Raw genomic sequence first — 26237 nt, 5'->3', positions numbered from 1 at the left:
TCCGGGGCCCAAGTGATGTTGCGTGATGTTTGTTGTTGTTGTTGTTGTTACTATATCTTTATTGCTAATGTATTTCTTTCACAGAAATGGGGCCAATATCTGCCGTGTTTCCTGGTCCTCGTCTCGTATATGCCTCTGCTTTTCCAGCGTCACCCGCATATCAAAAAAGCCTATGTAAAGATTGGGTATCGTGTACGGAAGGAAATGTGGCTTGGTGAATAAATCGGAACGCTGTCCTCCAACCGTTTTCTCGTCGTATCCTTCTCCGCATGGGCCTATTACAGCTACAGCCATTGCAAGCGCATTGGCTCTGCAATCTTGCCGATGCCGCTAGGGGTGGGCTGTGGGTATAGTTTACTGTGAGGCGACTCCGTTAGGGATGGGCTCTGCCGCTTCTCTTCTACACCGTGCACACATGCACCAGCCACCTAGACTACCTGATGCCCATTCCCTACGATCTTGAACGGGGAGTGTGACGTCACAGTAGTGATTCAAGATCTCCTCACCACTTTTGATTCCGCCTGGGCGATCACCGACTGCGCGCCGCTCTCTGGCAGAAAGCACCATCCGTCCTCCCCACTCCCAAGTGACGTTCGGATCGCAGTCGTGGTTGGCTAGACACCAGAAGGGGTGCACAGCTGCAACATCCGGTCGGCCATCACGGGGGTTTTTGCGGGCTGAGGCTGTTCCGCGAGTCTTGCTGTAAAGTGTATTGAGGACCCACAGATCGTGTTCTGCCAAGGTGGCGTAGATGTCAATATCCATATTCTCGAGGATGTGTAGAGGCGTTTCGATGTTGAAACTAAATGAGAATGGTAGGGTCCAGTCTGGCGGTGGGCCAGCATTCGGCGACAGGTCGATTTCATTCCATTTGGTGGGAACAAAGTCGCCCCAGATGTACTTTATTTGGCTGACTTCAAGAGGGTGGATTCCTTGATGAGTGGCCATGGCGAGCACTCTGGCAAGAAGCAGCAAATGGAGAGCTTCATCGGCGTCTTTCGCATCGGTATCCTTGGCAATGGAATCCACCTCCTTATCGCACACGGCGGGATGGTACAGTTCTTGCGCCTGATCGAAACAGTATTGGCTACAAAAGACCGTGTCATAGCACTCGGGACAGTTTACGGCCTCGGACTCGCAGCCAAGTGGAGGAAGTTCTCCACTGCAAGCATCACAGACGGTGTCTTTCAGACGGTTGTTGGCAGTAATGAGGGAATATTCCTCAAGAACCGTCTCTCCAGCAGCAATGTCCTCCGTGGCAAAGACACCGAGCTGTTTGCAAGTTGGAATTACTTCGTAGTCGTCCGTGTTGCTGGCGTTCTCGAGCAACACAGGGAGCGTCGCAACCCGAACCGCGCATTTAGGGGGCCATGGCCGACAGTCGTTCATTTAGAAAGCCAAGCGAGTCCTGCGAGAAGCGGTCGGGCTCGTAGTGGTTCCAAGGGTACACTTCTCTCCGGACCATGCCCCAGTCGGGCAGATCATGCACGCTGGTGATGTTGCGGCGTATCCTCCGCTTGGCGACGGTTTCTATGTAGCCATGGATGTGGCGCAGCTCCGAATTCGTGGGTGCAGCTTGGAGGCCGCGCTCGCAGAACTTGTAAGCGCTCTGCAGACTGCCACAAAGCAGCAGACCCATCGCTAGGATCTGATAGCTGCGGACTGCGCCCAGGTTGGCCAGCAGTGTTGGGCCGTGCGCAATATCCTGGGCCAGATCCAACAGTAGGCCATGGTCGAAAACCTCAGGAAGCTTATCGACGCCGTATTTTTGCAGAGTCTCGAGGACCTGCTCATGATACTCAAAACTCTCATCGCGCGCCTCGTCCGTCAGCATCAATGCCCTGTAAGCATCGCCAGCTGCCAGATCTGGGTAAGCCAGGTTCGTGTAACAAACCGCGCGTTTAAGATAGAGGATGAAATCATAGGGTTCTCGCACAAGTTCGTCAGTCAACTGCTGGCGTTCCTCAAGCAGCAACTCAATTCGGGAGTCGCTTTCCTGGTTGCTTTCGCTATCCATTATGCAGGGGTCTGATTCGCGTGGGTGGGTGCTATGACTGTGGGCATCGACCGTATTGAATGGAGCCTCTGCCGTATAGACTGACTGCTCGATTTACTTTTGGTGTGGGGAACACCGTCGAGCAAAACTCTTCCTCCAACGGGGTATTAATGTTGGTTTCGCGGACTTGTAGAAGCTCGGGAAAACCCGACTCGAGCAAGATTTCTTCGTACCGGAATGGTTTGAGCGCCAACAAACATGAAAACCGAACAGGTGGAATTCGAAAGCGCCTAGCAGCGGACGAAGTCCTGATGTAGCATTCAAGGGGTCCTGTTGTCCTCCCGCCAAAGGAGGGGCTAAGTATCGCCGGGTGTGCCGAGGAGCGTTTCGTGCAACAGGCGAACCTGGAACAGAGCGAATAAACACGCGCTGCGCGCCGAGGGGTTGGTTGGTGTTGATCACAAAGGTAGGGTGCTATAAGAAAGAGTAGGATAAGGCACCATGGCAAAGATAGAGCATCGAAGCTGGAGAGAGAGAGCGGCTCTCCGAGGGTTGATAAATTAGACCAGGAACTAAAAAGGTCTAGACCCTATGACGTGCACCAGAGAAAGGTATGTTGGTAAGGAAGCGACTAGCAGGCAGTGCAGATATGTAGTCGTATTGGGAGGTGGTAGTGCAAAAGTCGCCAGAAGAGGACTGGGTGACTGGGTGACTGGGTAGGCGGCGTTGGGATCCTAGCATGCGATTTCAAGGAAGGGGGGCGTGGAAGATATGGGGGGCGGCCAAGAAGGGGTGATGGGATGGGATGGGAATGCGGGATTGAAATTCGCAGTGTCGTGCTGCCCGCACCTGCCCATCCCAGCATCGGATTTTTCTTTTAGGGGTCCTCATGGGAAAAAAAAGACCCTTCACCCTTGTGCGGGCTGCGGGCGGAGTCGCTGGCGAACGAGCTTTGGCTGATGTTCAGGGTCCCGCCAGCACCGCAGGGGCTGCCACCAGATTGCCACCCCCACGTGACGAGCAGGAGGGGCCAAAAGAGGCTACTTTGCCAAGTCCCCAAGTCCCTTACCAGGTCCTGGGGGTTCTGACAGGTATTGTCGGCATGCCTTTACTGGGTAAATGCCCTGGAACTCCTGATAATGACGTTGCTGTCGTCGGGGGCGGCTCTCGACATTCCACTTTGTTGCAGCCCAAAAGCCTGTGCGCCTGACCTGATTTGTGTTTTGTTTCTTTGCTGATAGACTTTTGTTTTTGTCACTGTGTTCTGGGGTTTTCTTTCTTCTTCTGTAATTAATGCCTTGCTACCTAGGCTGTATCGGGCCAATGTTTTGTAGCGCAATACAGTAAGTAATTCGAGGCTCTACATTGCTGTTGGCTGTAGGCCCTGTAGGCCCTGTAGGGGAGCCAGGGCATACTAGATCTAGCGCTATCGATCGATTTACCACTAACAAAGGCGAGCTGACGATCCGATATAAAAGCAACTCCTTCCAGAGCAACCCTGAAACAGGCCGCAGAGAGCCTTGCACCGGCCACATGGACCCGAGTCGTCAGTAAAGTACAGAGGAAGGAAAAGCCGACCACCTTAGACCTGATCCTGATCGGCTATCTGACCTGCTAACCGGCTAGCCTTCTAGCCTTTGCACCAGCCAGCTCGCAGAAGTCTAAAGAGCCAGCCCTGGGCCGCACTGGTTCTACTGTACGTAAGCCGGGGCTTTTGTCCCTAGAAGCACGCCAACAAGTGAACCATCTTAACGGGTAATGGGCTGATGCGATGACTCGGCTACGTTCAAGCGTCCTCCTCCAAGGCCAAGACTCCATCAGCCCAAGGGACCAAGGGTTCAGGCGAGGACTGACATCGCATCGTGGCATGCCGCATGCCAGAGATTCCATCGCGAATAGAGTTCAGCTAAAGTGAAGCTTGGTGGCACCGTCTCTTGCCCACCCGGACTTTGCGACTGGGACCGACACTGGGACCGACACTGGGACCTTTTTCTGGGACTTTTCCGACTGCTCGATACGGTATCTATCTCCCACCTACCGCATACGGAGTACCCCCCACGAATCAGGCTATACATTATTGACAAATGCCACAATGATAGTCATCCCAGGAATGACATCGTCTGGAGTTGAGTTGTCCCCAAATGCGTAAGGAGGTTGCAAAACGATCATGCGTTACTGAGATCATGGCGTAGCAAAGTGGGCTACCATGTGAACTTCTCAGTAATCGGCAAACCTGACTGTCAGTATCGTGAACTTGACCATGCAGACTCCTCATACGCCCTTGGCAGTGGGTATTATCCCCATACCATACGTAAGTTGTCCTTGTTGCATCAATCAGCACCTTCTGAAGCTCCAATTGTGCCTGTCAGTCCAGGTAATCCATGCCATGCCACGCAACGGTCCCCGACCTGGGTACCAGGCATCGCGACTTGGCCGCAACAAATTTGTATTTGATCGGAGTGCATCCGATTCAATGATACCCACTGGGCTTGCCCTCGGCTGCAAAAATTTAAAAATTTCCTATCTCATAACTCATTAAGACCAATCCATCAAAAGTAACAGTACAAACATTGCTCTGGACTCTTGGCCAGGGTGATGACTCAGTCCATTCAGGGCTGGCAATAGCAACGACAAGGCCCGACACGGCAGTGCCGAAGTCGAGGGCCTCTATGAAGACACACCTATTCCGGTTTCTTGCTCGCCGCGCCCTCCTCTTGCATGCCCTCACATCCTGTGACCTTGCCCGCTGTCTCTTCGAGTTTGCCGTATCCCTGTGTCGGATCGCGACCTTCGCTCGCTTGCTTCATGACGCCGACCGCGTGGGCCTTGGCCTGCTCCCCTGAGCTTTGCCAGGCTGTGGAGCCGGTCGCGCTTCCAATGGTGGACTGCTCGCAGGGTCGGTCAGCAATCTGTGTTTGGATAGGACTCCAGGGTTTGGATCGTGTGTCACCAAAATGACGGACTTACCTCGGCAGCGCCCTTGACATACTCGGCATGGCCAGCGACCAGGCCAGGCTGCGTGTTGTTGTTATCGCTGGGGGACATGATGGGGTACCTGATTGACGTGACGTGATATGGGCGTTTGACGATTCGGACAAATGCTACAGTGTATCTGGACTATGCGAGTCGTTGGATGGTCTGATGGTTGTAGAATGCAATGCCAGGCTGAGCAACGACTCGTTGTCGAGCCTCTGTGAGACTCCCACAGGATCATGACGTAGGAGTATACGCTGACGTCATATATTCCCGACTTGGACAGTACTGACGGTATTTCAGTGGGGTCAGCAGCACAAACGGGTGTTGCTCGGCATCGCAACTCCAGATCGCAACCCATTTTTTGCCCTTATTTCTATCTATAGCCGCAGTGGCACATTTGCGACCGTATGGGTGCTGGGAGAGCGCAGGCTACTGGTCATGTATGTAGTATTGGATAACGTTGCTAGTTGCTACACCACATCGGCAAGCTGTGTATGTTATTCGCTACGAGAAGCCGTTCCATCTAACCACTAGAATGACATGTATAATGAGTACTTGGTGTATAGCTGTCACACATCATACTCAGCCAGTAGCATGACATGCCGTTTTGAACGAGTATTGAATATACTGCTCTTGCCGACTGTTCAATCGGGGGCTTCCCTTAGTTTGACTTTCAGCCATGGGCCAATCTTGAACAAAGCTCGTCGTACCAGCCCCGCGAGTTGATGTATCGCATCTACGGGTCTTCTTCAATGTCATAGCTTAATCTGGAGCATTGGAACACAGCTGCACGGGGCTGTAGATCTTGAAATGATGTCAGGATGGGTTTGGGTCAGGTATCGCTTCTAAATCAGTAAATCTATCTTTAGGGGAATGCCTAGAGCGAAAGACGCGTCTCATAGCTCATGTGGATTTTTGCACGTTCTAGTGTCATCATCGCAGCTATCGACCGTATGATGCATTCATGGCGGCCCAAAGGCGGGAACAATATTCTGCCGAATCGGCAGAGGACCACAATTGAAGCATGGACATTTCAAGACTCTCACCGCGTAAACTAAGTCTGCCACAATAAACAAAGATCATTTGACAGTCACCGCACAGCTACCAATCAACCGTCGTACCATACTCCAGAGAATCATTACATCATGTCTTTCAAGTTCGGCCTCAACAACCCGGTCCTCGTACCGCTGCTGCCGATCACTGGCAGCTTCGCCGTCCCCTTCACGGCCTACTTCACCTTCCTGAGCGCCCGCGTGGTCCGTCATCGCCTCGAGGGCAAGCAGGCACTGGGCGACGGCTCCCAGAAGAGCAAGAGCTCCTCCAGCAGCAGCTCCAGAAGCTCCACCTCCTCCCGGGGCTCCTCCCGGGGCGAGCAGCTGTCCGACAGCAAGCTCTTCGTGGCCTCGCGGGCCCACCAGAACTTCGCCGAGAACGTCCCGTTGGCCTTTGCCCTCGCCGCTGTCGTCGAGCTCAACGGCGGCAACCGCAAGATCCTCACCGGTGCCCTCGGCGCCCTCTTCGCCTTCCGTGTCCTCCACGCCGAGCTCGGCATGCAGCGCGAGGACGCCATTGGTGTCGGCCGCCCTGTCGGCTACTACGGCACCCTGGCCTCCATGCTCGGCCTCGCCGGCTACGCCGCCTTCCTCGTCAAGGGCTTCTGGGGATTCTAAGAAACACAATCACGAGCAGGCCTGCGGTTGAGGCTGTATGGGGGGAAATGCCTCACGACGTCTACGAAGAAAATGAGTTTGAGCAATAGACAGCCCAGAGCGACCGGAGCTACTCAGGTGCAGCCCTGGGGGCTATGTCAATTGGAAGTTTGAAAGTCACTCGGCACCATGGTCCTCTCGTACTGTAATTTATGTCACCACTATGTATATATTGCAGAAATATTCCATTGGTCGAGCACGTTGCAGCGTCAAACCTCCAGCACCGACCGATGGGATATTGCAATTGGGAATAACGAAAGGCCATAGAACCGTTAGAAATGAAATTATGTCGTCTAAAACGAACATCTCATCCCATCAATTGCTGTCGCCAACGTTGACATAAATTATTAACGTCGTAATATCTCAGATAGACTCACCGCCGCCGCCGTTGGGCCGCGAGGCAGTAAGCTGCGAGGCATTTGAAGCTACAGGGTTTGATTGGATGGGCCCAATCGAAGCTTTTTGCCTGCCCGGGTGCCGTCTTAACTGGACGCGTCCTAACTTCTGACTGATGCCCATCAGTGCTTGCTCCCCCGCGGAGCCGCTAAAAGCACCTGTAAATCAACAATCCCTGCATCAATTGATCTGATCGATAGTCGCATTTCAACGTCCCGATTACCAGCCAAAGTTCGCCAATCATTTGCACAGCCGCCCAAACGCCGTTCAACCACACACACATAATCATGTCCACAGAGCCACTTTTGGACGAGGATTACGCCTCCGAGGAGGATTCTGACTTCTCTCCCGATGCCGTGGCGGCAGACGAGAAGGAAGAAGACGCCTCAGAGTCCGAGGACGACAGCGTGCAGCCCGGCGCGACAGCGAAGCGGAAGCGCGACACGACTGAGCCCGACAACGGAGAAGGCGACTACGAAAACTCTGGCGACGAACTCATCATATCGAAAGGGAAGAAACGACAAAAGAAGCACACAGCAAAAGATGGAGCTGCCAATGATGACGAAGGTGGTGAGGGCGGTCTTATCAAGACGCGAAGCATGCGAGCGACTGAGAAAGCCGAGCGCAAATCTCATGCCATGACAGGCCCCGTTACCGTGGATGTGAATGATATATGGGCTCAGATGATGGCCGGCCCAGTTGTGCCGTCGAAGTCTGCCACCGAGGATGCCACCAACGACAAACTGCCGGGCGATGGCGCCAATGAGACCACCGAGCCAACCGAGGCCTCGAAGGCTCCTCCAATGAAGGACGCTACCGAATCTGAGGGTCCCGCGATGATCAAAATCAAACGAACCTATAATTTCGCCGGCAAGGTCCACACTGAAGAGAAAATGGTGCCGCGGGATTCGGCAGAAGCCAAAGTCTACCTGGACTCACTAGGGCCAGGTGCAGACGATGCTCTCAACGCCGACGACGAAGAGCCGTCGAAACGACAGCCACGAAAGGCGTTCAGGTCAATATTCGAGCCAGTCATCGAAGGCTTGACAGCGCGCGGTGACTTGAACCTCGACGTGGCCGCTCGCTTGCAGATACGCGAGCAGGCCAAGGCCAAGAAGCTCAACGTGGTCGAGAAGAGTCGCATGGACTGGGCAGGCTTCGTCGACAAGGCCGGTATCAAAGACGAGCTCCAGCTGGCAGGAAAGTCGAAGCAATCGTATACTTCGAGGCAGGATTTCTTGGCCAGAGTCGACGCCAAGAGAGACGACGAGGCACGGAAGGCGCGTTTGGCCCAACGTGTGTGAAATCGCTAACAATGTTCGGTCACCATTGCTTCTGTCCGGTTTGAGATTGTGGCTGGGGGTCCGGCAGAAGTGCGCAGCTGGTAGCCAGGAATCGTCACGACACCGAACATCAAGAGTAAGCCATTTTTTATGGTTTCACTCCGTCTGGTGCTCCAAGAGAGTAGGGTGGGATGCTCACGCCTTGCACTTCGCAACCTCGAGGACGGGCATCTTGTTCGAGAAGCTCGTTGCGAGTCGCAATGCCTCAACAACCTCCTACCTTGTACGAGAAAGATTGAAGCAATGTCAGACAGGGGGCTCGATCCACCCAATCGTCATCTATACCAATTGAACCAAGGTATACGTTGCCCAATCAGTTCTACTCTATCAGCTCATCTCTCCCCATTATAATGTGTATAGGGTCATAGGGTTCTTCGTCTGATCTACCAATGCCAGCAGTTGGTATGTTGCCATGCCTACAGCAAGTCCGGTGCCATAAATGACTGGACAGCATTTGGGGATGCAGCCAGAAGCAATGAAGGTCCTGCAGCAACGCAGATGGGTGCGCTGGGACAGAGGAAAATGTGGATCTTCAGAATCCCTCCAGCTCCTCGACTCTTGACACGGTCCTTCCAGGATGACAGGGCGATCTTCAGGCGTACTAAAACAGCACGCCCGCCATTCAGCTATTCATGCACAGCATTACTATCCGTTGCGCGGAAGAACTTATTCTTACCATAAAGGTTTCGACGTACCGTGGATCTGGATGTGGACCTCGTAAAGTCTATTACTGTGCTCCAGGTTTATATGCGCCAGACTTTTAGCCGGTATGATGTTGCTTACTTGGTTGTTTAGCAAGGCACTGGCGGTACATTTTGAGGTGTTCATCTTCGAAGTGGTCAGTCTCCTATAGTTATATCCCTAAACGGAAAGTAGATTTTGAACTCAATACTATACAATATCCATGCATCCAGGTTGAGACACCAACGTATCTCCGGAACCATGGCATACATCACCAGCAAAATCCATCGGAGACGGCATGTTTTGGCTATATGTTTTGGCTATATATACCATGAGGACGCAGTCGAGTTCGAGTTACCTAAATATACAATGGATTCACCACTAGCGACTTCCATCCGCGCCCATTAATCTATACAATGCCATGTAACGAGTCACGATACTTGGCGGGTGTACCGGCAACTACCAACAACACTATATCGAATTTTGGGTCACAAAATGGCCGCACAACGGTTTCCAGGGGCTTCTTTATTCCGCCAAGACTGTGTGGTGGTGAACGGCAGTCAAGTAATTTACAAGGTTCCTGGAGGAGCGTATCAGAGGACGAGCAAAGCAGCTCAGAGAGCATCGGTGATGCCGCAGCCCCTAACTCGGAGGTCACCTCGACGCCAAATACCGGAACTGACTTGCCGGAGACGCTGAAAAAAGCAACTCGGCTTCTTGATGCAACAACAAATCTGGGGCTTTGGCTGGAAACGATGCGACGGCTACCCGACGAGAGAGGTGAACCATGGGAATCTATACGATATTACCTTGAGACAACATTCGACGTGCGGCTCCCGCCCGGTCCCAAGATCGCCTGGGTCGCCGCTCAAGCAGCTATGGGCCTTAAAGGGATTCGACTCACACTCAAACATCACGATGCCGGGCACCTGCTCAACGGTGTATCCCCTCTCGCCAGATTAGACTGCGGCATGGCCGCATCATTCGAACATGCCAAATCGCTGGAATTTCCGTTCGATCCTTTGTATTTGCACAGGCAAGACGGACCAGAAGACATGGCCAAGTTTTTTCGGCATCTCGTCTCTCGATGCTCCTTGCAAGCCACTTCGCACACGGATCCGGCTTTACTGGATAACGGGCCCATTTCGCAACCAATATTCTGGCCGACCGGTGTTATCCGTGCAATGTCACAGGATCACCTTGGAGAAGTGATCAATGCCAATCGAGATTTGATGGGAATCGATAGCGTGGGCTGCGTCCCTTCGCTCCCCTTTCTGCAATTTGTTTCAGAGATACTGTGGCGCTGCTGCTACATCATTGAGAGCTTTCGAGCAATGGCACCTCGTGGAGGGCTCGGGCTGAATCTGCTCAGCCAGCCAGTCGAGGGCTTGATCAGCTTTGCGCGGAAAGGGCATTGTTATTGGCCCTGGCTGGGTCCTAACATCGCGCTAGACGTCTTCATTTTCGAAAAGGGTATACTGCGTGAGAACGACCCCTTCAGGGTGAGAACTAGTTTTCTGGTGCGCATGTACGGCATGGGCATCCGCGACCTGAAGTTCCTGCTAAAAAACCCAAACGAGTCGGAGCGGAGGGAACAGCTCGATACCCTCCACCGATGCCACATCCTGAGGGCCTGGCTTGGAAAGACGGACTCGGCCGACTTGACGGAACAGCTAGAGTTCTGTTACTACTCCATGGCTGCCTCGATGAGGAACAACGAGCAAAGCTGCTACCTGCCTGACATGGAGACCCACAAGCAGAGGGTCAAGGCTCGGCAGCGCGAGTTCAAGATCCTCAAGATCATGGTCGACCGGGTCTGGCTGGAAACAGAACGCGATGGTGGCCATCGCCGAATACCCTTGTTGCTGCGGCGAGTACGTGCGGAGGACGGGAAGATACGCGAGGGCGACTGGCATCTGCTCGAGAAAGAGCAGCAGCGCATTCTCCTGGGAGGGCAAACACGATACCATCCGAAGCATTCGGATCATGACTCGCTGCTGGGCCAGTGGCTTCCGCGGTTATTAGGCCGCCACTTCTTTTCTTTACGAGACCTCTACTCCGGCCTCCCATCACGGGTGGCTGATACGGCAACATTGGAGCGCCTGAAGGAGTTCCTTGACATCGCCGATGGCTTGGCCTATCATGCCCCAAAGAAGCTGGAGGAGTTCATCGAGATTCACGATTATTCAATGTTGGAGAAGCCAGTCACTCCCCTGGCTATACTCGCAGAGACTTTTGCGGAAAAGCCAAAGGGAACCTATGAACAATACGTGGACCAGGCAATACAGGAGGCTGAAAACAAAACGCCGCCTAGCAGGAAAGGCTACGTTAAGGATTGGGAAGATGAAATATTCTGGTCGGATAACTTTAGACAGCAAAGACCTAATAAACAACAGTAGCTAGACGTTTTTCATGTACAATAAAGTAAAGGTGAATATGGCATTCTATCCACTAAGACCTACGCGTAGAGGGAGGGTATAACGGGAAGGATGACAAGAAACCTACATGCAGTAACACAGAGCCATCTCCTTTCCAGCCGGGGGTTGATACTGACTTGCTGTAAGTACCTAACCTACTACTACACCAGTGAGCTCCCAGCGGATGACGCGCCGAAACCTTGCAAGTGGGTCCGGCCCAAGCTACCCCTCCGCCCTCCACTTCAGCTGCTTGGGGCTCCGGTTTCCAACTTCATCCCACCTTCCAACATTCTCTACCGAGCTCAGACGACGACCCATCATCGCACCGCAGCGGCACCATCAACCATGCCCCCTCCAGCCTCAACCACGGTGCCCGCCACCGGCATGGGCCCGCCGGGCCACGTCACCTCGGCCCAGGAGCCGTACCCGAGCCCGGCGCACCTGGCGGCCGCAACAACACAACACACGCAGGGCCGCTTCACCGTGACGACGCGCAAGCTGCCCATCTCCAAGTCGGCGCCCATTGCGCGCATGGAGGCCCGGCTGGGCATCCCCGTGCCCGAGATGATCTTTGGCGACAACGTCGTGTCCGTCCGCCACGAGCCCACCGGCTGGCGCATCGAGTTCAACGCGTACGACGCGCTCGACGCCGTCGATAAGACCGACAAGAACATGCTGCAGGTCGCCTACGCCAAGTCCTGGAGCGCCAGCCGCGAGCAGACGAGCGCGGGCATCAAGGAGGTCGTCAAGCCCTACGACTGGTCCTACAGCACCACCTACCGAGGCACCACCACCAGCCCTTCTTCCTCCACTTCTCCTAGCTCTTCTTCCACTCCTTCGTCGCCCGACCACGACCACGACCACGACAACAACAACAACACACAGAACAACACCAAGGATATACCGCAGCTAGCCCCCGTAGGCCCCGCCGCCGACGACCCGGCCCGCCCGGCCCAGCAGATCCCGCTCGAGCTGCTGAAGCGGCGGGACCCGATCCTCTTCTTCGACGACGTCGTCCTCTACGAGTCGGAGCTCGACGACAACGGCATCAGCATGCTGAGCGTCAAGACGCGCGTCCACGAGCAGCGCATGCTGCTGCTCTGCCGCCTCTTCATGCGCCTCGACCACGTCGTCGCCCGCGTCCGCGACACGCGCGTCTACGTCGACTTTGACACCGACGACGTCATCCGCGAGTACACGGTCAAGGAAGGGAGCTACGACGATCTGAAGAAGGTGAGTTTTGCCTAAACAGTGCATTCATATGGAGAGCCCAATGGTTTTGAGATGTTGACATATACAGGCCTTCCGCATGTCCGGCCTGACACCAGATGGCGTCACAGTAGCCCTGCGCGATGGAAACAAGGTCGCCGAGCTGCTGCCCGTCATCGACCAAACCATTGAGCATGTTTCCCTGAAATCATGAACGGCGACAATAAGTGGCGAAACCGAAACAAAAACTCGAGCTGCATACCCAAAGAACAAGTGACACGTCTGCCCCTTTCCCAGAGACTTAGGCCGCTCCAGATTTGATGGCCAGGGTTCATCCGGCAGAAAGGATAGCGTCACTTATACTAGAACGGCGGACATGCATGTGCAACACAGGAGCGGCTCTTCCTATTACCACTGAAAGCTGGCGATCACGACGCACAAGCACAGGCGTCATGAGGTAGCATTGGTTCGAGGGAGGGTCAATAGGATAGGATATCAGGCCCAGGGGCCCCCAAATGTCAAGTCGCCGTTTTGTAGCATTGAGATGTGGCACAGAAATGCCAGGCTAAACCATAGAAAGGTATGTTGTTGAACTCCTTAACTCCGCGACCGCTATCTTTACGCCCTGCCCATTGCGCATCATGCTGACCAAAACGAGAACAGAACACTGTGCAAGACCCAGGGCATCATACATAAAACCTTGCCCCCAAGAAACACCCAGAATCGGGAACATGTACCATGAAGAAAAAACTTTGCCCCAAGTCCCTCCCTCGACCGAATATCTCGCTTTACTCTTTTTCTCCTTTGTGACATTTCGTGCCAACATAGTTTACCGAGCATTACTCGGGGAGCTACTCTGTGTCATCGTCTCATAAGCCAGCTCCCACTTGTCCACCTCGGCGAACTTGCGGGACGCGTTCTTAAGCTCTACGCCCACGCGCGCCACCAACTCGTCGCTGTTCTCTGTCGTTTCCCCCTCGCGGAATGGGTCTTGGTTCTCGTTGCCGTTTTCGTTGTCGTTCTCATCTTGGTCCCCCTCGTTCTCCTTGTCGGAATTCTTTCCATACGTCCGCCTCCTTGTTGACCTCTTGTTGGCGGCCGGCTGAGCCGGCTGCTTGCCCTTGCGCTGGGCCGCCGCTGTGGTCTTACCGGCAGCAGCAGTTTCGTTCTGGTTTTTGTTGCCGGAACGGGCCAGCGGTCGTGCAGGTCGCCGCCGAGTCGACCGACCGTCCAGATGATAGAGCTCGTCGTCATCGTTGCCCAGCCCAGTGGCATCGACCTCCTCTTCCTCCGTATCATTAACTGCGAAGGGGTCGGCTCTGTTGCTCCTGTGACGACGGCGGGGTAGCAGCCCCGTGAGGTCCGCGGTCGTAAGCTTGGCTTCCGCCTTTGCGGCTTTGCGGGTCTTGACAGTGCGTTGCGGGGGTGGCGGGGAGGGCTCATCGTAGTTCGGGGAATAGGTGAGAGAGGGCGGAGATGACATATCAGATAGATTGTCACCGCCAATGTCGCGTACTGGAGTTCTTCGCTGGACTGAAGGGGCCCGTCTCGTTCGCCCCTTGGCCAGAGACTTCAATGGAGGCCATATTTCAACCTCTTCCTCCGAGGAACTGCTCAGTGGCGGAGGAACGTCTTCTTCCTCCATCACAGGCGTTGATGGTCTGACATCCATAGGCGGCAGGCTGCCAGTCTGCGATGCGGTCTCATTTTCAGACTCTTCTGCAGCCAGGGGATTGTCTGCAAAGGGAGAAGACCGAGGCCTGTGCTCATGCAACTCGGTGGATTTGCGCTTGCGTGGATTTACGCTCAACGAGATTTCGAGGGAAGATTCTCGGGCGTCTACAACTGCCGCAGATCGCCTCGAAGACCGTCTCGGGGGCGGCGTCGATTCAGCTTCAGGTGCAAAGTCCTCTGCGGGCACTTGTTCCTCCTCTTCCTCACTCTCCAGATCGTCTTCATCATCCGGTTTCTCGCCACTATCGCTCTCTGGCTCAGGTCTCTGCGGGCGTTCCTTTTGAGCCGTGCCCAGAATACTGGGCTCCCTTGGGCGTCTCCTGAAATTGGTGATGTCGAAAGTCGAGCCGAAAGCGGGCGTGTTGGGGCCGGCGCGACTGCTGGGCCGGATAGGCCCGTCATTTCGGCTCAAGAAACTGTTGCCGCGCGGTCGCCGCTTGTAGGTGCTAGCTGTCAGCGTCGACATGTCCAGCGATCGCTGCGCGCTAGCAGGACCCGCCGTGTTTATCGTTGTGTTCAGGTCATCGAACATGCTATCGTCCAAGTCCAAGCCCGAAAAGTCGGTCCTTCGCCCGCCAGCAGTAGCGCAGGGAGGTGTCGCATCGGCGCGCCGGCCAACCTCAATCTCGGCCGAATCTGACGAGTCTTCCGCCTCATTCTCTGTGGTGTCCGTAGTCCCTGTGACGGTAGAGGTGATGTTTTCCAGGCGCTGCATTGCGGAGTCGCGGTTCTTCTTGGAGGCGTCGATGGCGGCAGCCTGGCGCGGGTTGGTTGTTGCAGCAGCACTGGTTCTGGCCGCGGTGCTACGCGTCGAGCGCCTCCCTGGTTTCTCACGATCGCTCACATCGTATATGTCGGTGCTGGCGCTGGAAGATGGCTGCTCGACGGGAAGCGGTGCTGGGCTTGGTTCTTTCTGGGCGATTGGTGCGGCGCTGCGCGTCGACGCGACCCGAGTTCGTTTCGGACGCGGCATTGTGTTTGTACGTGCGTGTGCTTGCGGAGAGTCGTTCTTCAATCAGCGAGAGATTGAAAACAAGGGGGAAAAAATTTGACCAGACTATGCTGCGATGGCGCAGGGCTACTCATGCATGTAGACAGAGCCGAGCTGTCTGTGGCAGGAGTATTATTGTTTGCTTGGTTTAGGGTGGGCTGTCGAGACAAAAAGGTGGGAGAAACACGATTGTGCAAGGAAGTGCAAAGTCGCGTCACGCGTGCTACGGTCCTAAGGACAAGCTCCAGGGCTATTGGGGGTTTTGGGGGGGGGGAAGGGCCTAGCGGATTACCACCACTGGAAGCTAAGGCTAAGCTACCCTGGCTGAGGCCCCCCACCTTTGAGCTATGATCCTTCCAATCGATGATACCTTCATGTTGGATGAAGTCACCACCATGTCAAAGCCCAGACAACCTTACAAATGTTGTCGTGATCACTGATTGGCCATATTCAATTACAGATTTCCCTGGTTTGGGGGAGCGAGGACTGAGACGTTCGTCGTAGTACAGTCATCATAAAGTACATAAGTACATATCTACATATACATAATTGGGGGTGGTATCGGATAATCTCGTACACAAACGTACAAACATACAGTACAAAGCTTGAGAGGCGATATACAGCATATCTAACTCCTCAAAGCTTCTCTCTCTCTCTCTCTTTCTTGCTCTAGATCAGGGCCTGTCCCATGTACATGCTCTCTCGTACCTCGGCGACAATGTCACGTCTATCGTCCTTTCCAACAAGTACAACGCCTCTTCCTCGTCGGCCCATGCGGCCAGCACGTCCCAGGCGATGAATGAAATCAATCGTGGTGTGAGGCACGTCGTACAAGATAACGTGGCGGACGGCCAGGGTGTCGATACCTCGCGACGCCAAATCGGTCGCGACCATGACCTTAGTATTGGGCAGAGAGCGTTTTCCTGAATTGGACGGCCTCGTCAGCGGCTTCGCGTCCGTCTTGAGCCGGTCCTTCGTGGTGAAAGAATCCATCATCTCAGATTGGCGATTATCCGGAGTGTCGCGATGCAAAGCCACCGCGTCAATGCCCTTGGAGACCAGGAAGTCGGCGACTTCTTGTGTCTTCTCTCGCTCGTTCACGAATACCATGATGCGCTTGACGTCCATCTCCCCGACGACGGAGCCCTCATGCTGGGCGGCATCCTTTCCAATTGACCAGATCGCATCGGCACAAGCGAGGTTCTTGTTGTTTCGGTAGGGGTCCTTGGACACATCCACAACACCGAGCTGCACACGACGTGGAATGGCATGCAAGTTAGGTGTCGTAATGCGGACCATGTCGGGGAACTGGGTTGCCATGTAGTTATCCAATCGCTTCGGGATCGTGGCAGAGCAAAGAATCAGCTGCTTCATAGATGGCAGAGCACGATCCAAAATAGACGTAGTCACTGGCGAAAAGCTTCGGTCGAGAAGAGAATCCGCCTCGTCAATGACCAAGTGAGTGACCCGAGACAGGATGTTCGGGTCCGAATCGGCCATGGATGCCAGTAGGTGCGGCGTTGAGATGATCAAATCGATGCCTCCGGGCGAGTACATATTCCTCTGGATGATCCTGGCCGCGACGTTTGCTGAGAAGAGATCTGTCTTGAACTTGACCGAGTGCGAAAGCTTCTTGGCCACAGCACCAACCTGGTCAACCAACTCGGCTGAAGGAACCAGCACGATGACTCTAGGACGCGCAGCGGTCGGGTGAGGGTCAAACTCTCGCGGCCCTGTGTAGTCCGGCTCCTGCATGGCTGCTCTCTGCTTGTCAAAGTACGCACGGTATTTCTGGATTGCCGGATCGGCCGCCTCGGCCTCCTTCAAAGCGTTCACAATAGGAACGAGGTATGCCAGAGTCTTGCCGGAACCCGTTTCCGCCGCCAGCAGGAACTCCTCCCGCCCACCCGTCTTATTTCTCTTCTTGGAAGATCCTATATCCTGCCCTATCAAAGCAGGGATAGCAAGCCGCTGCACTGGTGTGGGCTTGATGTCCACCATGCCCTGGAGGACCTCGTCGGTAATGGCGGTCTTGACGGACGGAAGAAGGTCCAGTTGGTCAAAGGACTCGATCCCACTGATGTTTTCCTTCATGCGCGTCCTGTGGCCGTAGGAGACCGAGGCCAGCGAGCTCTGCATCTTCATGGCCTTCGTCCTGCGATCCTCCTTTTGCCGCCGCCACGACCACTTCCTTGCGATCTGCCGGCCGACGGCAATGCGCCTCCCTGCTGCCGCGGAAGCTGGTCTGATTCATGGCGGCAAAGGGCCCGTCGATCTTGCGCCGGGGCCTTTCGCTGTCGCGGCCGCGCCCGAAGCGCGAGCTCGGGGATCTGGAGACGTTGTCGGAAAGTACCATGCGGGACGGGCTCGAAGTTCGCCGGTTATTTCGTCCGCCGCCGCTCACGGCACCGTAGTATCGCGGCGCAAGCCATGGCCGGCCCAGCGCTTGGGCAGGTCTCGCGACCGTGCTGCTGCACTTGCACAGCGGGCATATCCGCGCCGCAGAAATGGACTGCATGCTTGTTTTTGGAAAATGAATGAACGAAAAGTTGTCGAAAAATCGAATTCCCATCGTCGCCTCCGGCCCGCAGAACCGTCAAAGAAAAAAAAGTTGGGGGAGCTTTCCGTTTGCATATGACGTTACGGGGGCGCTTGTGGGGTCAGTGCAGGGATTATGGCGCTTCCGTTTTCTACATATCTACATATTAAACGTGCTTCCTCAATATAGCCGACGTCAATGTACCTAACCGCCATGGCATGTCCAGTCATTTACTTCTCTATTATTGTATACGTATCAGCTTCTTCATAATAAGTTTATATGGTAAACTTTCTTTATTTACTACTTTGAGGTTCGCTGGTAATGATGGCAATGCAACAGGACGTGAGGCCGAATACCGCCAGAAGAGAGTCTGTGGAGCCCACAAGCTCAACTTCGATGGGAAGTATTCGCAGAAGGGATGGGGGAGAATATTCCATGGATTTGCCGCGCTCGTGCATCGTCAAACGTTCCGTTCGGGCAATATGACAGCCGTAACCTGACCGAGCAGCCCGTCGCCAGCCTTCACAAACGAATCCGGCAGCAACCTCAACAGCGTGACCTCGAGGCCGTACTCGGTGATGCCCTCCTCCACCAGGGCATCCCTCACGGCCACAAAGATTTCCCCTCAGCGATTGTCGATTGCTCCAGAAGGGATCGAGCTTGCCAGTCGACGCACTGCCGAACTCGACGCCGATGACCAATGTGGGTATTATCATCGCCTCCGTCGTCCCGCCGAATGTCGCCCATCGGCGGCGGCGCCAAACCAGCCTCGCAACCGCTTTGCAGCCTATGATCAGCGCGTTCCTCCTCCGTTGCGGCTGCGGCTGGAGGACTGCCCTGAGTCTTTCTAAGTGCACCAGACCCTCGATGGGTTCCAATGTGCTGGTGCGTTTGAGGGGCTTGAGGTTCGGCCAGGATGCGCGGCGGCGCGAGGCGCACGCCTTGCAATCCCTGGTAAAAGTAAGAAGGCTTTTTGAGACTTTTTGGGTCTTCTTGATGGCGCCGGACGGTGTCATTGCTATCAAGCGTTTCGAGGAGCATTGTGGAAAAGTGATAAGAAAGCTCGTCGACCAGAGGGGACCAATTACACCCCTAGCCACTACGTAGAACATCGCACAAGAGAATAGACATTATACCGCGGGAGCCCTTGGAACACATTTCATATGAATGCCCTCGTTTTTATGTTGATGGCGGACCCGGTGATAGATCAGAAGGGAGCCGGAAGAAGCCAGATGATAGGCTGACACCCCCTCTGGAGAGCCGAGAAGACAAAGAAACCATGGTACGCTAGATCAACTTGACATCTGCCAGAATATGCCAACTCATATGTGTAGTGCTGTGGGTGCTGTTCGGGAGATGCAAGCAGTCAAGATACCATACTAACAACACGAGGATGAGCAGGCCGGCAAGTATAAAAAATGGATGGGATACATGTGCCACCGACTTTCTCCTCATATAAGTGGAAAAACTGGACACATTGGGCAGCAACGACAAATTTTCTCAATTGTCGTATCACCGTCATTCAGAGAAATGCATATAATCTTAATCATACTTGTGTAAGATGTATGCTTTTATACTAATACAGTATAGTCGATTTTGTACAGTCAAGCAGCACTCAGCCACAGTCGTGACGGGAACCATCCGTTCTGCCGTTCCCATAACAACTCCGAGCATAAAAGATAGAGAAGCGATAGTGTGTGTATATAGAAAACTACATCAATTTCTTTAACCGATGCCACCATGAACCGGTCAGTTGCAGCACTCGTTCCTTCGATAGCGTTCCTACAAGCAACCCAGCCGTGCCAACAGCCAGCACGCTGTGGTAATAATGTTAACCACCAGGCGGTCTCGTTTGTGGTATAATATCAGGAGAGATAGGACGGGCTTTTACGTGTTCGCACTGGGCTTTTGCCTTACGTCTGTCCTTTCCTTCCGCGTAGAAACTGATTCCAGAAGCGGATGAAGAAACCTCCCACCCAATCCACGAAGACCACATGGAGGAACGTTTGCAACCTGGGTACAAATCGTAGGAATCAGTCATGGCTCTGCACATCGTTTGTGAAACTCTTCACGTACCAGTTACCGTTGTTGCTGGCTCCGTGCGTAGAGTTTACACTAGACGGCGTCTTGGACCGACTGTTGGTGGGAGTCTTGGCTTTGCCCCGGTGTCGCAGAGCATTCGTGTCGTTCTCCTTGCGAGTCGGTGCCATCGAAATGCCTTCATCTTCACTGGAGGCAGATTCGCGCGGTTCAAGTGGTGTCACTACAGGTCCTTTGATCGTCTGGATGTTTCCAGACCCCGGCGACACGTTGCTAATGCGCCTGTCCTGCAGCACTTCAGGGTCGTTTCCAGAGATCCTGTCCTCAATAGTGTCACTTGGCTCTTCTTCCATGGTCTCCTCTATTGACTGGAGAGAAGCCAGCGAGCGTGGAGAACGTGGGAGTTCCATCGCATGGTCACTCGGCAGATCCGGCCTAAAACTCCGCCGTTGGCTCTTAGGCGACGTGGACGGGTCCGGGGTCATTGGAGATATCTGCGGAGATAGTGGATGGCCGTGAGAGAGTGAGTCTTCTGCGATGGAAGTGCCATCCTCTGACACGCTACCCTCGATCTTCCTCAGAGCAGCGATGATCGAGTGGCGGTTCTCGGAAGGGAAATGCTCGAAGCGAGGATCATTCGTATCGATCTCATCTTCGCCTTTCCGTGAAGTCCCAAAGATCTCCTGATCAGTAGTCGGCAAGTTGATGGGCCATTCCTCAATGTCGTCAGGCTTGTAACTCTCATGGGGTAGCATTGGAGGATCAGCCGTGTCCTCATCGGCGAGATCATCTAGATCATCGTCAATGTTCCCACCACCGGGTGAAGCAGGGACCGTCATGACGTTGTTCAGATTTCCAAGATCATCCGCTACTGTGAGGTATTGTTAGCCTGTACCGCTGTGCCAAACGGAAGATTGCTCAACTTACCGGTGCCTGCTGTCTCGTCCAGAACCCACCAGTCACCAGGGCCGAGTCTGAACTTATACTCAATCTTGGAGCCCTCGGGAGCAGACGTCTTCAGTTGGAATATGTGGTTACTGTCGTCATCTACCACATAGGACATCTCCTTGGGCTGCCATGGGGGATCGCTGAAAGTACCTGATAGAAACACGGGCGGGCTAGTTCCGGGCTTGCGGTACGTGATGGTGACTGGGACTTGCTTTGAAGCCATGGCGGACATCTTCATTAAATAGCGATTACTACGTACTCATGACAGATGTAGCGGACGTTTGGACAAGGTTTTCGCCCTGCCAACTTGAAGGAGGCTTCAAGGTTTTGAGTGCTTGGCTGAGTTGGAGAAGCTGAAAGCAGTCGTGCGTTGGCGTTGGCGGGTGCTGGCCAAGGACGTTACGTGAACCTTCTTCCAGGGCCCTCAGAACAAGTGGGCACAGATGAAAGAATACCGACGTGTTGTTGAGGAGGGAGACTTTCAGCGGATAAGGCGGGTTCCTGGGTTCCTCGGGCCTGATAGGCCGTCGTCCGGATTCTGGAGATGCGACTAACAGGAAACTTCGGGTAGCTTGCCTTCCAGGGCAAATAACGGGATTGGATGGAACAAGCCGTAGGAACCATAGGTGTGTGTGTTTCAGAAAAATGTATGCAGGGCAGGGAGTGCGGACAGTCTACTTCTGTGTCTGTTGGGCAGCAAGTACAGTAGATGGAGGCCTTGGAGGCTTGGACATTGCACGAGAGTTATAGAGATTACCGGGAAGAACAGATTGGGTGTGCCAGTGGGAGCTTCCCCTTCATATCAGGTAAGTACAAGTAGCCATGTCAAGCGGAAGCCTGCAACTAAGGTAGTGACCAATCGAGATTGAGTGAATTAAAGTCTGGGACCAGGTATCTACGAGCAGAACAGGGTTGTGCTAGATATATGTCACGGCTGCAGCAGTTCCCCGGCTAGCTTACGTGAAGATGCCCAATACATAACGCCACTATGAAACGACCGGCGGGGCCCCGAGGATGACGGCATGGTGCCATTCCAGGCTTCCCATGATCCAGAGCCCCCAAGCCTCTCAAATACATACCTCGACACCCGCAGCCCAGATAATTCGAAATGCGTGAATAGGTCGAGCGATGAAGTTCTGAGGTCGTGTCCTACCGAGCACTACCTGTCGCGACACATCTCACTCATCCCCGAAGACACAAAGATCTACGACGGGTCGACGTCCCCATGGGTTCTGCCATGAACGTTGGGAGCTGATGGTCCCCACAAACCCATGAACTTCCGGCCAGCCGGCGGTGGTACTGGTAGAATTGCAGAAGAAGTGGTCCAAAGTCCACACAACCCCGCGTCCGCGTCCTGGGCGCTGAGCGCTTGTGAGCCAGCCCGCCAGTACCCGCCTTTTCTCACCAATGTATCTCCTGGTCGAGTCTTGAAGATACAGAGATGCATGCTCTAGCCAAAGTCAGATAGGAACATTTGAAGTTAGTGGAAACGCCCCTCCTGCAACCACGCAACCGCAGCCATCAGTCATTGCAGAATGGTCTTTTCAGATATTCGGAGAACCGCGAGACGTTTCTGAATGCCATGGCGAATGCTGGCGCATCCCGTTTGCGGTTGGAAACAAAATCTATTCTGGATTCACTCTATTGCCTGCCGAACTTGCAGTTACACTGCAACCGCTCGAATCGGATCTCCGCAGGGAGGAGGATCGTCAGCTCCAACGCTCCCCCGCACGACGCTTTCTTTACCCCACAGTCCTGGAGGTAGGTACCCGGAACACACAACGTCCCAAAGAGGGTGGGAAATGCGTAAGCCGATAATAAACGATTACAGCTATCAATGAGATAATAAATTCTTGAACCATTCTGCTCGTCGTGCTACTGGCAGTATGGAATCAGATATTGCCAAAGATTGCCGGCTCCTGAATATTCACTACTGAATTAACAACGGGAGTAGGAAGTCAACGTCTGGCGTACACACCAACCTGTTCAAGCCCCACCACTGCTTGCTTGGAGCTGGGCTAGGCGGTATTCAACGACATAATCCACCATTCAGTCAGTACATGGCGGTTCGTAAGAACGTTAGATAAGGGCCTCGAGGTCCTCGACTTAGGGTCCTACGGAGAAGTCTTTCAAATATATTCTTCGGTTCTTATTGGCTCTTTTATCCTCAAAACGTGGAATATATTCTGGCATTATTATTGAAAGCTTGAAATCGATCTCTCCAGCTTGAAAAGGGCAATTTGGGTACCAACCAACAATCGTACGAACCAGGGTGTGCATTGATCTTATTCGGAGGGCGCGAGGCTCGAGGAACCCAGATACGTTGGCCCAAGTCAACAGCCAAGACGTTTCCAAGGCTGAGTGGTATCTTCTTTATGCTACTACTGATTAGAACCGACGCTTCAAAAGTTCATATTTGTTAGAATGGCTTAGTTTGATTGGAAGTGATGGTAGATACCAGCTGGCGGGGAAGGTTGTTCAAATGCAATTGAACGACTAACCGTTGGCTCGTGCGTGGGGAATCCATATTGTTTCAATTGATCTACCTATTGACATTGTCGTAGGAGTGCCAATTATTGCATCACTCGAATAAATCTACTTTCAGGCCAGTCACCTTATTTCCAGTTACGCCAGCAACGTCAAAAGAGGCCATATCGGTACTCACTGTCCTGTCACATACCACCACCTGCCAACCACCACACCCACCTTTGACGATGTCTGTTCCGCCGCAGACAATTCGCGTCAAGCGAAAGGCTGGCTCGGAAGACGAGCCAGTATCGTTTTTGCGTAAGCTGGAATCCTGCTATGCAATATGGGTAAAATACTGACAAATAACTGGCAATCAGGGTTGCAGGACACCAAGCGACACAGAAGCGAGAGCTACGTCTACCAGCGCCAACGGCAGGAGCCAGTGTTCGCCGAAATCCCCCCGGCCTTGCAGAAACCGATCATTCACAGCAGTCCCAAGCCGACAAACGAGGGCGCCGCATCCCAGCGAGTCGGCCAGCCAAACAACAAGCGCAAGAATGGGCAAGATGAGGACCTGCCTGCCACCGATACGAAGCCCAACGACGCTGTTGGTGTCTCTCCCAGCTCCGAGCCTCGACGGTTTCATATGTCAAAGAAAGAGATGTTGTTGGCTGCTTCGCAATACCCTACTTCCCGCAATGGCGGCGTTTCGAGAAAGCGCCCTGCGCCCGCCCTCTTCGTGGAGCGCAAGATCAAGCGCTTGCCGTCCAAGAGCATCGACCGGATCGCCCAAACGCTGGCTACCGATGCCACAGCTCAACCAACCAGTCTCCCTGATCAAGCCTCTGCGGATGTGGACATGGATGAGGCAGAGCCGCGCAAATTCAAGAAGCCCGGAGTGAATAAGCTTGCACAAAAGACGGGGAACCAGAAGAGCGGGAATGCTGCTGCTGCTGCCACCCAGTCTGAGTTGCCAGCATCGATGCTTGACAGGCGGAATGTTGAGCTCGACAAGTTTACCGAAGATATGAACGCCTGGACAATGCAACAGATTGGTCTGAATCTTCAGCAAGCCGAGCAAGAGAAGGCGGCGGCTGCGAAACGGTCCCAACAGCTTAAATACAAACCCAAGGTGCCTGCAAAGCGTTATACAGAACGCCATCCAGAGGTGCCGAAGACTGATGAGGATATGCCGGACGCCAAGGCCGATTTCACCGATACGGACGATGATGACTACATCATCGAGACGTATATCCGCGTCCCGCTCAGCACCATGGAAAAGCAGAATATAGCTCCAGGAAGCATCGGTCTTCTAGTCTTCGACGATGAACCCGACTCAGAGCTGTTCTATGGCGAGGGCTCCGATAGCGAAAACGAATGGGTTGAGGATGAGGATGATGAGAATGGTGAGTTAAAGCAATGCCGCAAGCAAATATGGAGCTACTGCTGACTGACAAAATAGCGGAAAACTACTATACGGCGGACTATCCTGATGATGAGGTGGCTTCAGATGACGAATTCGGCTTGAACCCTTACTCATTTAGAAACAATGCTTCAGACGTCGAGGAGTACGACCTGGATGACGACGAATCTGATAAGGACGGCTTCAAGTCTTTCAGGGGTCCAGATGGTCTGATATCAAAGCATTTGTGAGGTGTGACCCAATGCCCCAGTATGGCATACACATTGACAGTATGGATTAACTACAGTCTCCGTGTCTAATAAGTAATAGAATAGTTACTAGAATACCACTTGCGTACTGGTTACTACTAAAAGCCGTCCACGATGCTATTCGGTTTGGTTTGTGTAACCCCCTCACCATAGCCACAACACATGCTGGTCTTGGCTATTATTAGGGCGTGGCTCAATTTCTGTCCCACGATGGTGCTGTTAGGACTACACATATGCTGTTCAACTTGACAGCCAAAAAGAGTGTGATCATGATTCCAGTCCCCCGAGGGTCTCGTTAGCAGACCCCCTGGTGATGATGATGATGTCCGTGGCCCCCTCGGCTCAGGGGTCAACCAACCCATTGGTAAAGGGCACGGGGCCTTCGTGAAGACTGGCTAGACAGGGGCATAAACGACCTGTTGGCTCTTCAGAGAGACGGGGGCAGGTAAGTATATATGGTGTTTTTGTTCTATTCCCGGCCCAAATTTCCCAGGTCACGGGGATGAAATCGTATGCGGTTGGTTTTGTGTTTGGGACGACCCCATCTATTTCTTGCATGAGCATCTGTCATCCACTCAAACTTGGGCGACTTGAGTCGCATTTGGGCCATGCAGTGGCAAAAGAGCCTGAGGTCAGGGGGTTGATGGACGTGTAAGGGTGTAGTATCTTGCCCGTCCCTTGCGCTCACTCACTTCGTTTGTGTTAACGTGATGATGATGATCCTGAGGCAACGGCAGTGGCATGGCCAATGAGGCATATTGGTTCTCGTCGAAAGTCTCGAGATGTGTGCCTCGTCAGGAGGTTGGGTGGCTTTGTTCATTCGATGATACGATACGCGAGATTGGACACCACGGCGGTAGCAGCACCGCGTGTCGTTTCGTGTCATCAAGGTCGGCCAATAGCCCTACGGGATGGTATTGATTGGCGAGAGTGCCGCGGTGTTGCGTCTTCAACAACATGGCCCATTGGCTACTGGCTTGGGGGGGGGCAGAGCTCTCGCTCCTCCTCTGCACCCCCTTACTTGGTTCCACCACCATCGGATCGCGTTTGTCCATGCGGCCAAATTTGCACGTTATCCCTGGCGGGCTGTCTGGCGTGGTCATGCCTGCCTGTGCTAT

The 26237-nt window shown here is 53.8% G+C and overlaps 11 protein-coding genes across 11 annotated transcripts; 5 read left to right on the top strand and 6 right to left on the bottom strand.

The window, feature by feature from the left end:
* Nucleotides 1-354: 354 nt before the first annotated feature.
* On the bottom strand, nt 355-2017 carry PG986_013556 (uncharacterized protein; the record flags this gene model as incomplete). Its single annotated transcript, XM_066849778.1, has 2 exons — nt 355-1312; nt 1380-2017. 2 exons carry the CDS (start codon nt 2015-2017, stop codon nt 355-357), a joined length of 1596 nt encoding a protein of 531 aa, XP_066693921.1.
* Nucleotides 2018-4677: 2660 nt separating this feature from the next.
* On the bottom strand, nt 4678-5041 carry PG986_013555 (uncharacterized protein; the record flags this gene model as incomplete). The annotated part of the gene is made up of 2 exons (XM_066849777.1): nt 4678-4905; nt 4964-5041. The coding sequence occupies 2 exons, from the start codon at nt 5039-5041 to the stop codon at nt 4678-4680; spliced, it is 306 nt and encodes a 101-aa protein (XP_066693920.1).
* A 1076-nt stretch (nt 5042-6117) lies between these two features.
* PG986_013554 (uncharacterized protein) lies at nt 6118-6642 on the top strand (the record flags this gene model as incomplete). The annotated part of the gene is made up of 1 exon (XM_066849776.1): nt 6118-6642. The coding sequence occupies one exon, from the start codon at nt 6118-6120 to the stop codon at nt 6640-6642; it is 525 nt and encodes a 174-aa protein (XP_066693919.1).
* A 722-nt stretch (nt 6643-7364) lies between these two features.
* PG986_013553 (SWR1-complex protein 5) lies at nt 7365-8381 on the top strand (the record flags this gene model as incomplete). Its single annotated transcript, XM_066849775.1, has 1 exon — nt 7365-8381. The coding sequence occupies one exon, from the start codon at nt 7365-7367 to the stop codon at nt 8379-8381; it is 1017 nt and encodes a 338-aa protein (XP_066693918.1).
* A 2054-nt stretch (nt 8382-10435) lies between these two features.
* On the top strand, nt 10436-11500 carry PG986_013552 (uncharacterized protein; the record flags this gene model as incomplete). Its single annotated transcript, XM_066849774.1, has 1 exon — nt 10436-11500. The coding sequence occupies one exon, from the start codon at nt 10436-10438 to the stop codon at nt 11498-11500; it is 1065 nt and encodes a 354-aa protein (XP_066693917.1).
* Nucleotides 11501-11863: 363 nt separating this feature from the next.
* On the top strand, nt 11864-12941 carry PG986_013551 (uncharacterized protein; the record flags this gene model as incomplete). Its single annotated transcript, XM_066849773.1, has 2 exons — nt 11864-12751; nt 12819-12941. The coding sequence occupies 2 exons, from the start codon at nt 11864-11866 to the stop codon at nt 12939-12941; spliced, it is 1011 nt and encodes a 336-aa protein (XP_066693916.1).
* A 615-nt stretch (nt 12942-13556) lies between these two features.
* PG986_013550 (uncharacterized protein) lies at nt 13557-15434 on the bottom strand (the record flags this gene model as incomplete). Its single annotated transcript, XM_066849772.1, has 1 exon — nt 13557-15434. One exon carries the CDS (start codon nt 15432-15434, stop codon nt 13557-13559), a length of 1878 nt encoding a protein of 625 aa, XP_066693915.1.
* A 687-nt stretch (nt 15435-16121) lies between these two features.
* On the bottom strand, nt 16122-17970 carry PG986_013549 (ATP-dependent RNA helicase MRH4; the record flags this gene model as incomplete). The annotated part of the gene is made up of 2 exons (XM_066849771.1): nt 16122-17600; nt 17635-17970. 2 exons carry the CDS (start codon nt 17968-17970, stop codon nt 16122-16124), a joined length of 1815 nt encoding a protein of 604 aa, XP_066693914.1.
* Nucleotides 17971-18451: 481 nt separating this feature from the next.
* Nucleotides 18452-19007, bottom strand: PG986_013548 (uncharacterized protein; the record flags this gene model as incomplete). The annotated part of the gene is made up of 2 exons (XM_066849770.1): nt 18452-18615; nt 18668-19007. 2 exons carry the CDS (start codon nt 19005-19007, stop codon nt 18452-18454), a joined length of 504 nt encoding a protein of 167 aa, XP_066693913.1.
* An 897-nt stretch (nt 19008-19904) lies between these two features.
* Nucleotides 19905-21202, bottom strand: PG986_013547 (Pt repeat family protein; the record flags this gene model as incomplete). Its single annotated transcript, XM_066849769.1, has 3 exons — nt 19905-20004; nt 20068-20902; nt 20959-21202. The coding sequence occupies 3 exons, from the start codon at nt 21200-21202 to the stop codon at nt 19905-19907; spliced, it is 1179 nt and encodes a 392-aa protein (XP_066693912.1).
* A 2491-nt stretch (nt 21203-23693) lies between these two features.
* PG986_013546 (uncharacterized protein) lies at nt 23694-25101 on the top strand (the record flags this gene model as incomplete). Its single annotated transcript, XM_066849768.1, has 3 exons — nt 23694-23766; nt 23826-24854; nt 24911-25101. 3 exons carry the CDS (start codon nt 23694-23696, stop codon nt 25099-25101), a joined length of 1293 nt encoding a protein of 430 aa, XP_066693911.1.
* Nucleotides 25102-26237: the final 1136 nt, after the last annotated feature.

Source organism: Apiospora aurea (assembly GCF_038362705.1).
Source record: "Apiospora aurea strain CBS 24483 chromosome Unknown utg000009l_segment0_segment0, whole genome shotgun sequence".
Classification (NCBI taxonomy): domain Eukaryota; kingdom Fungi; phylum Ascomycota; class Sordariomycetes; order Amphisphaeriales; family Apiosporaceae; genus Apiospora; species Apiospora aurea.
The sequence above is the reverse complement of the archived record's forward strand: the minus strand, read 5'-3'. Positions and strand labels throughout refer to the sequence as shown.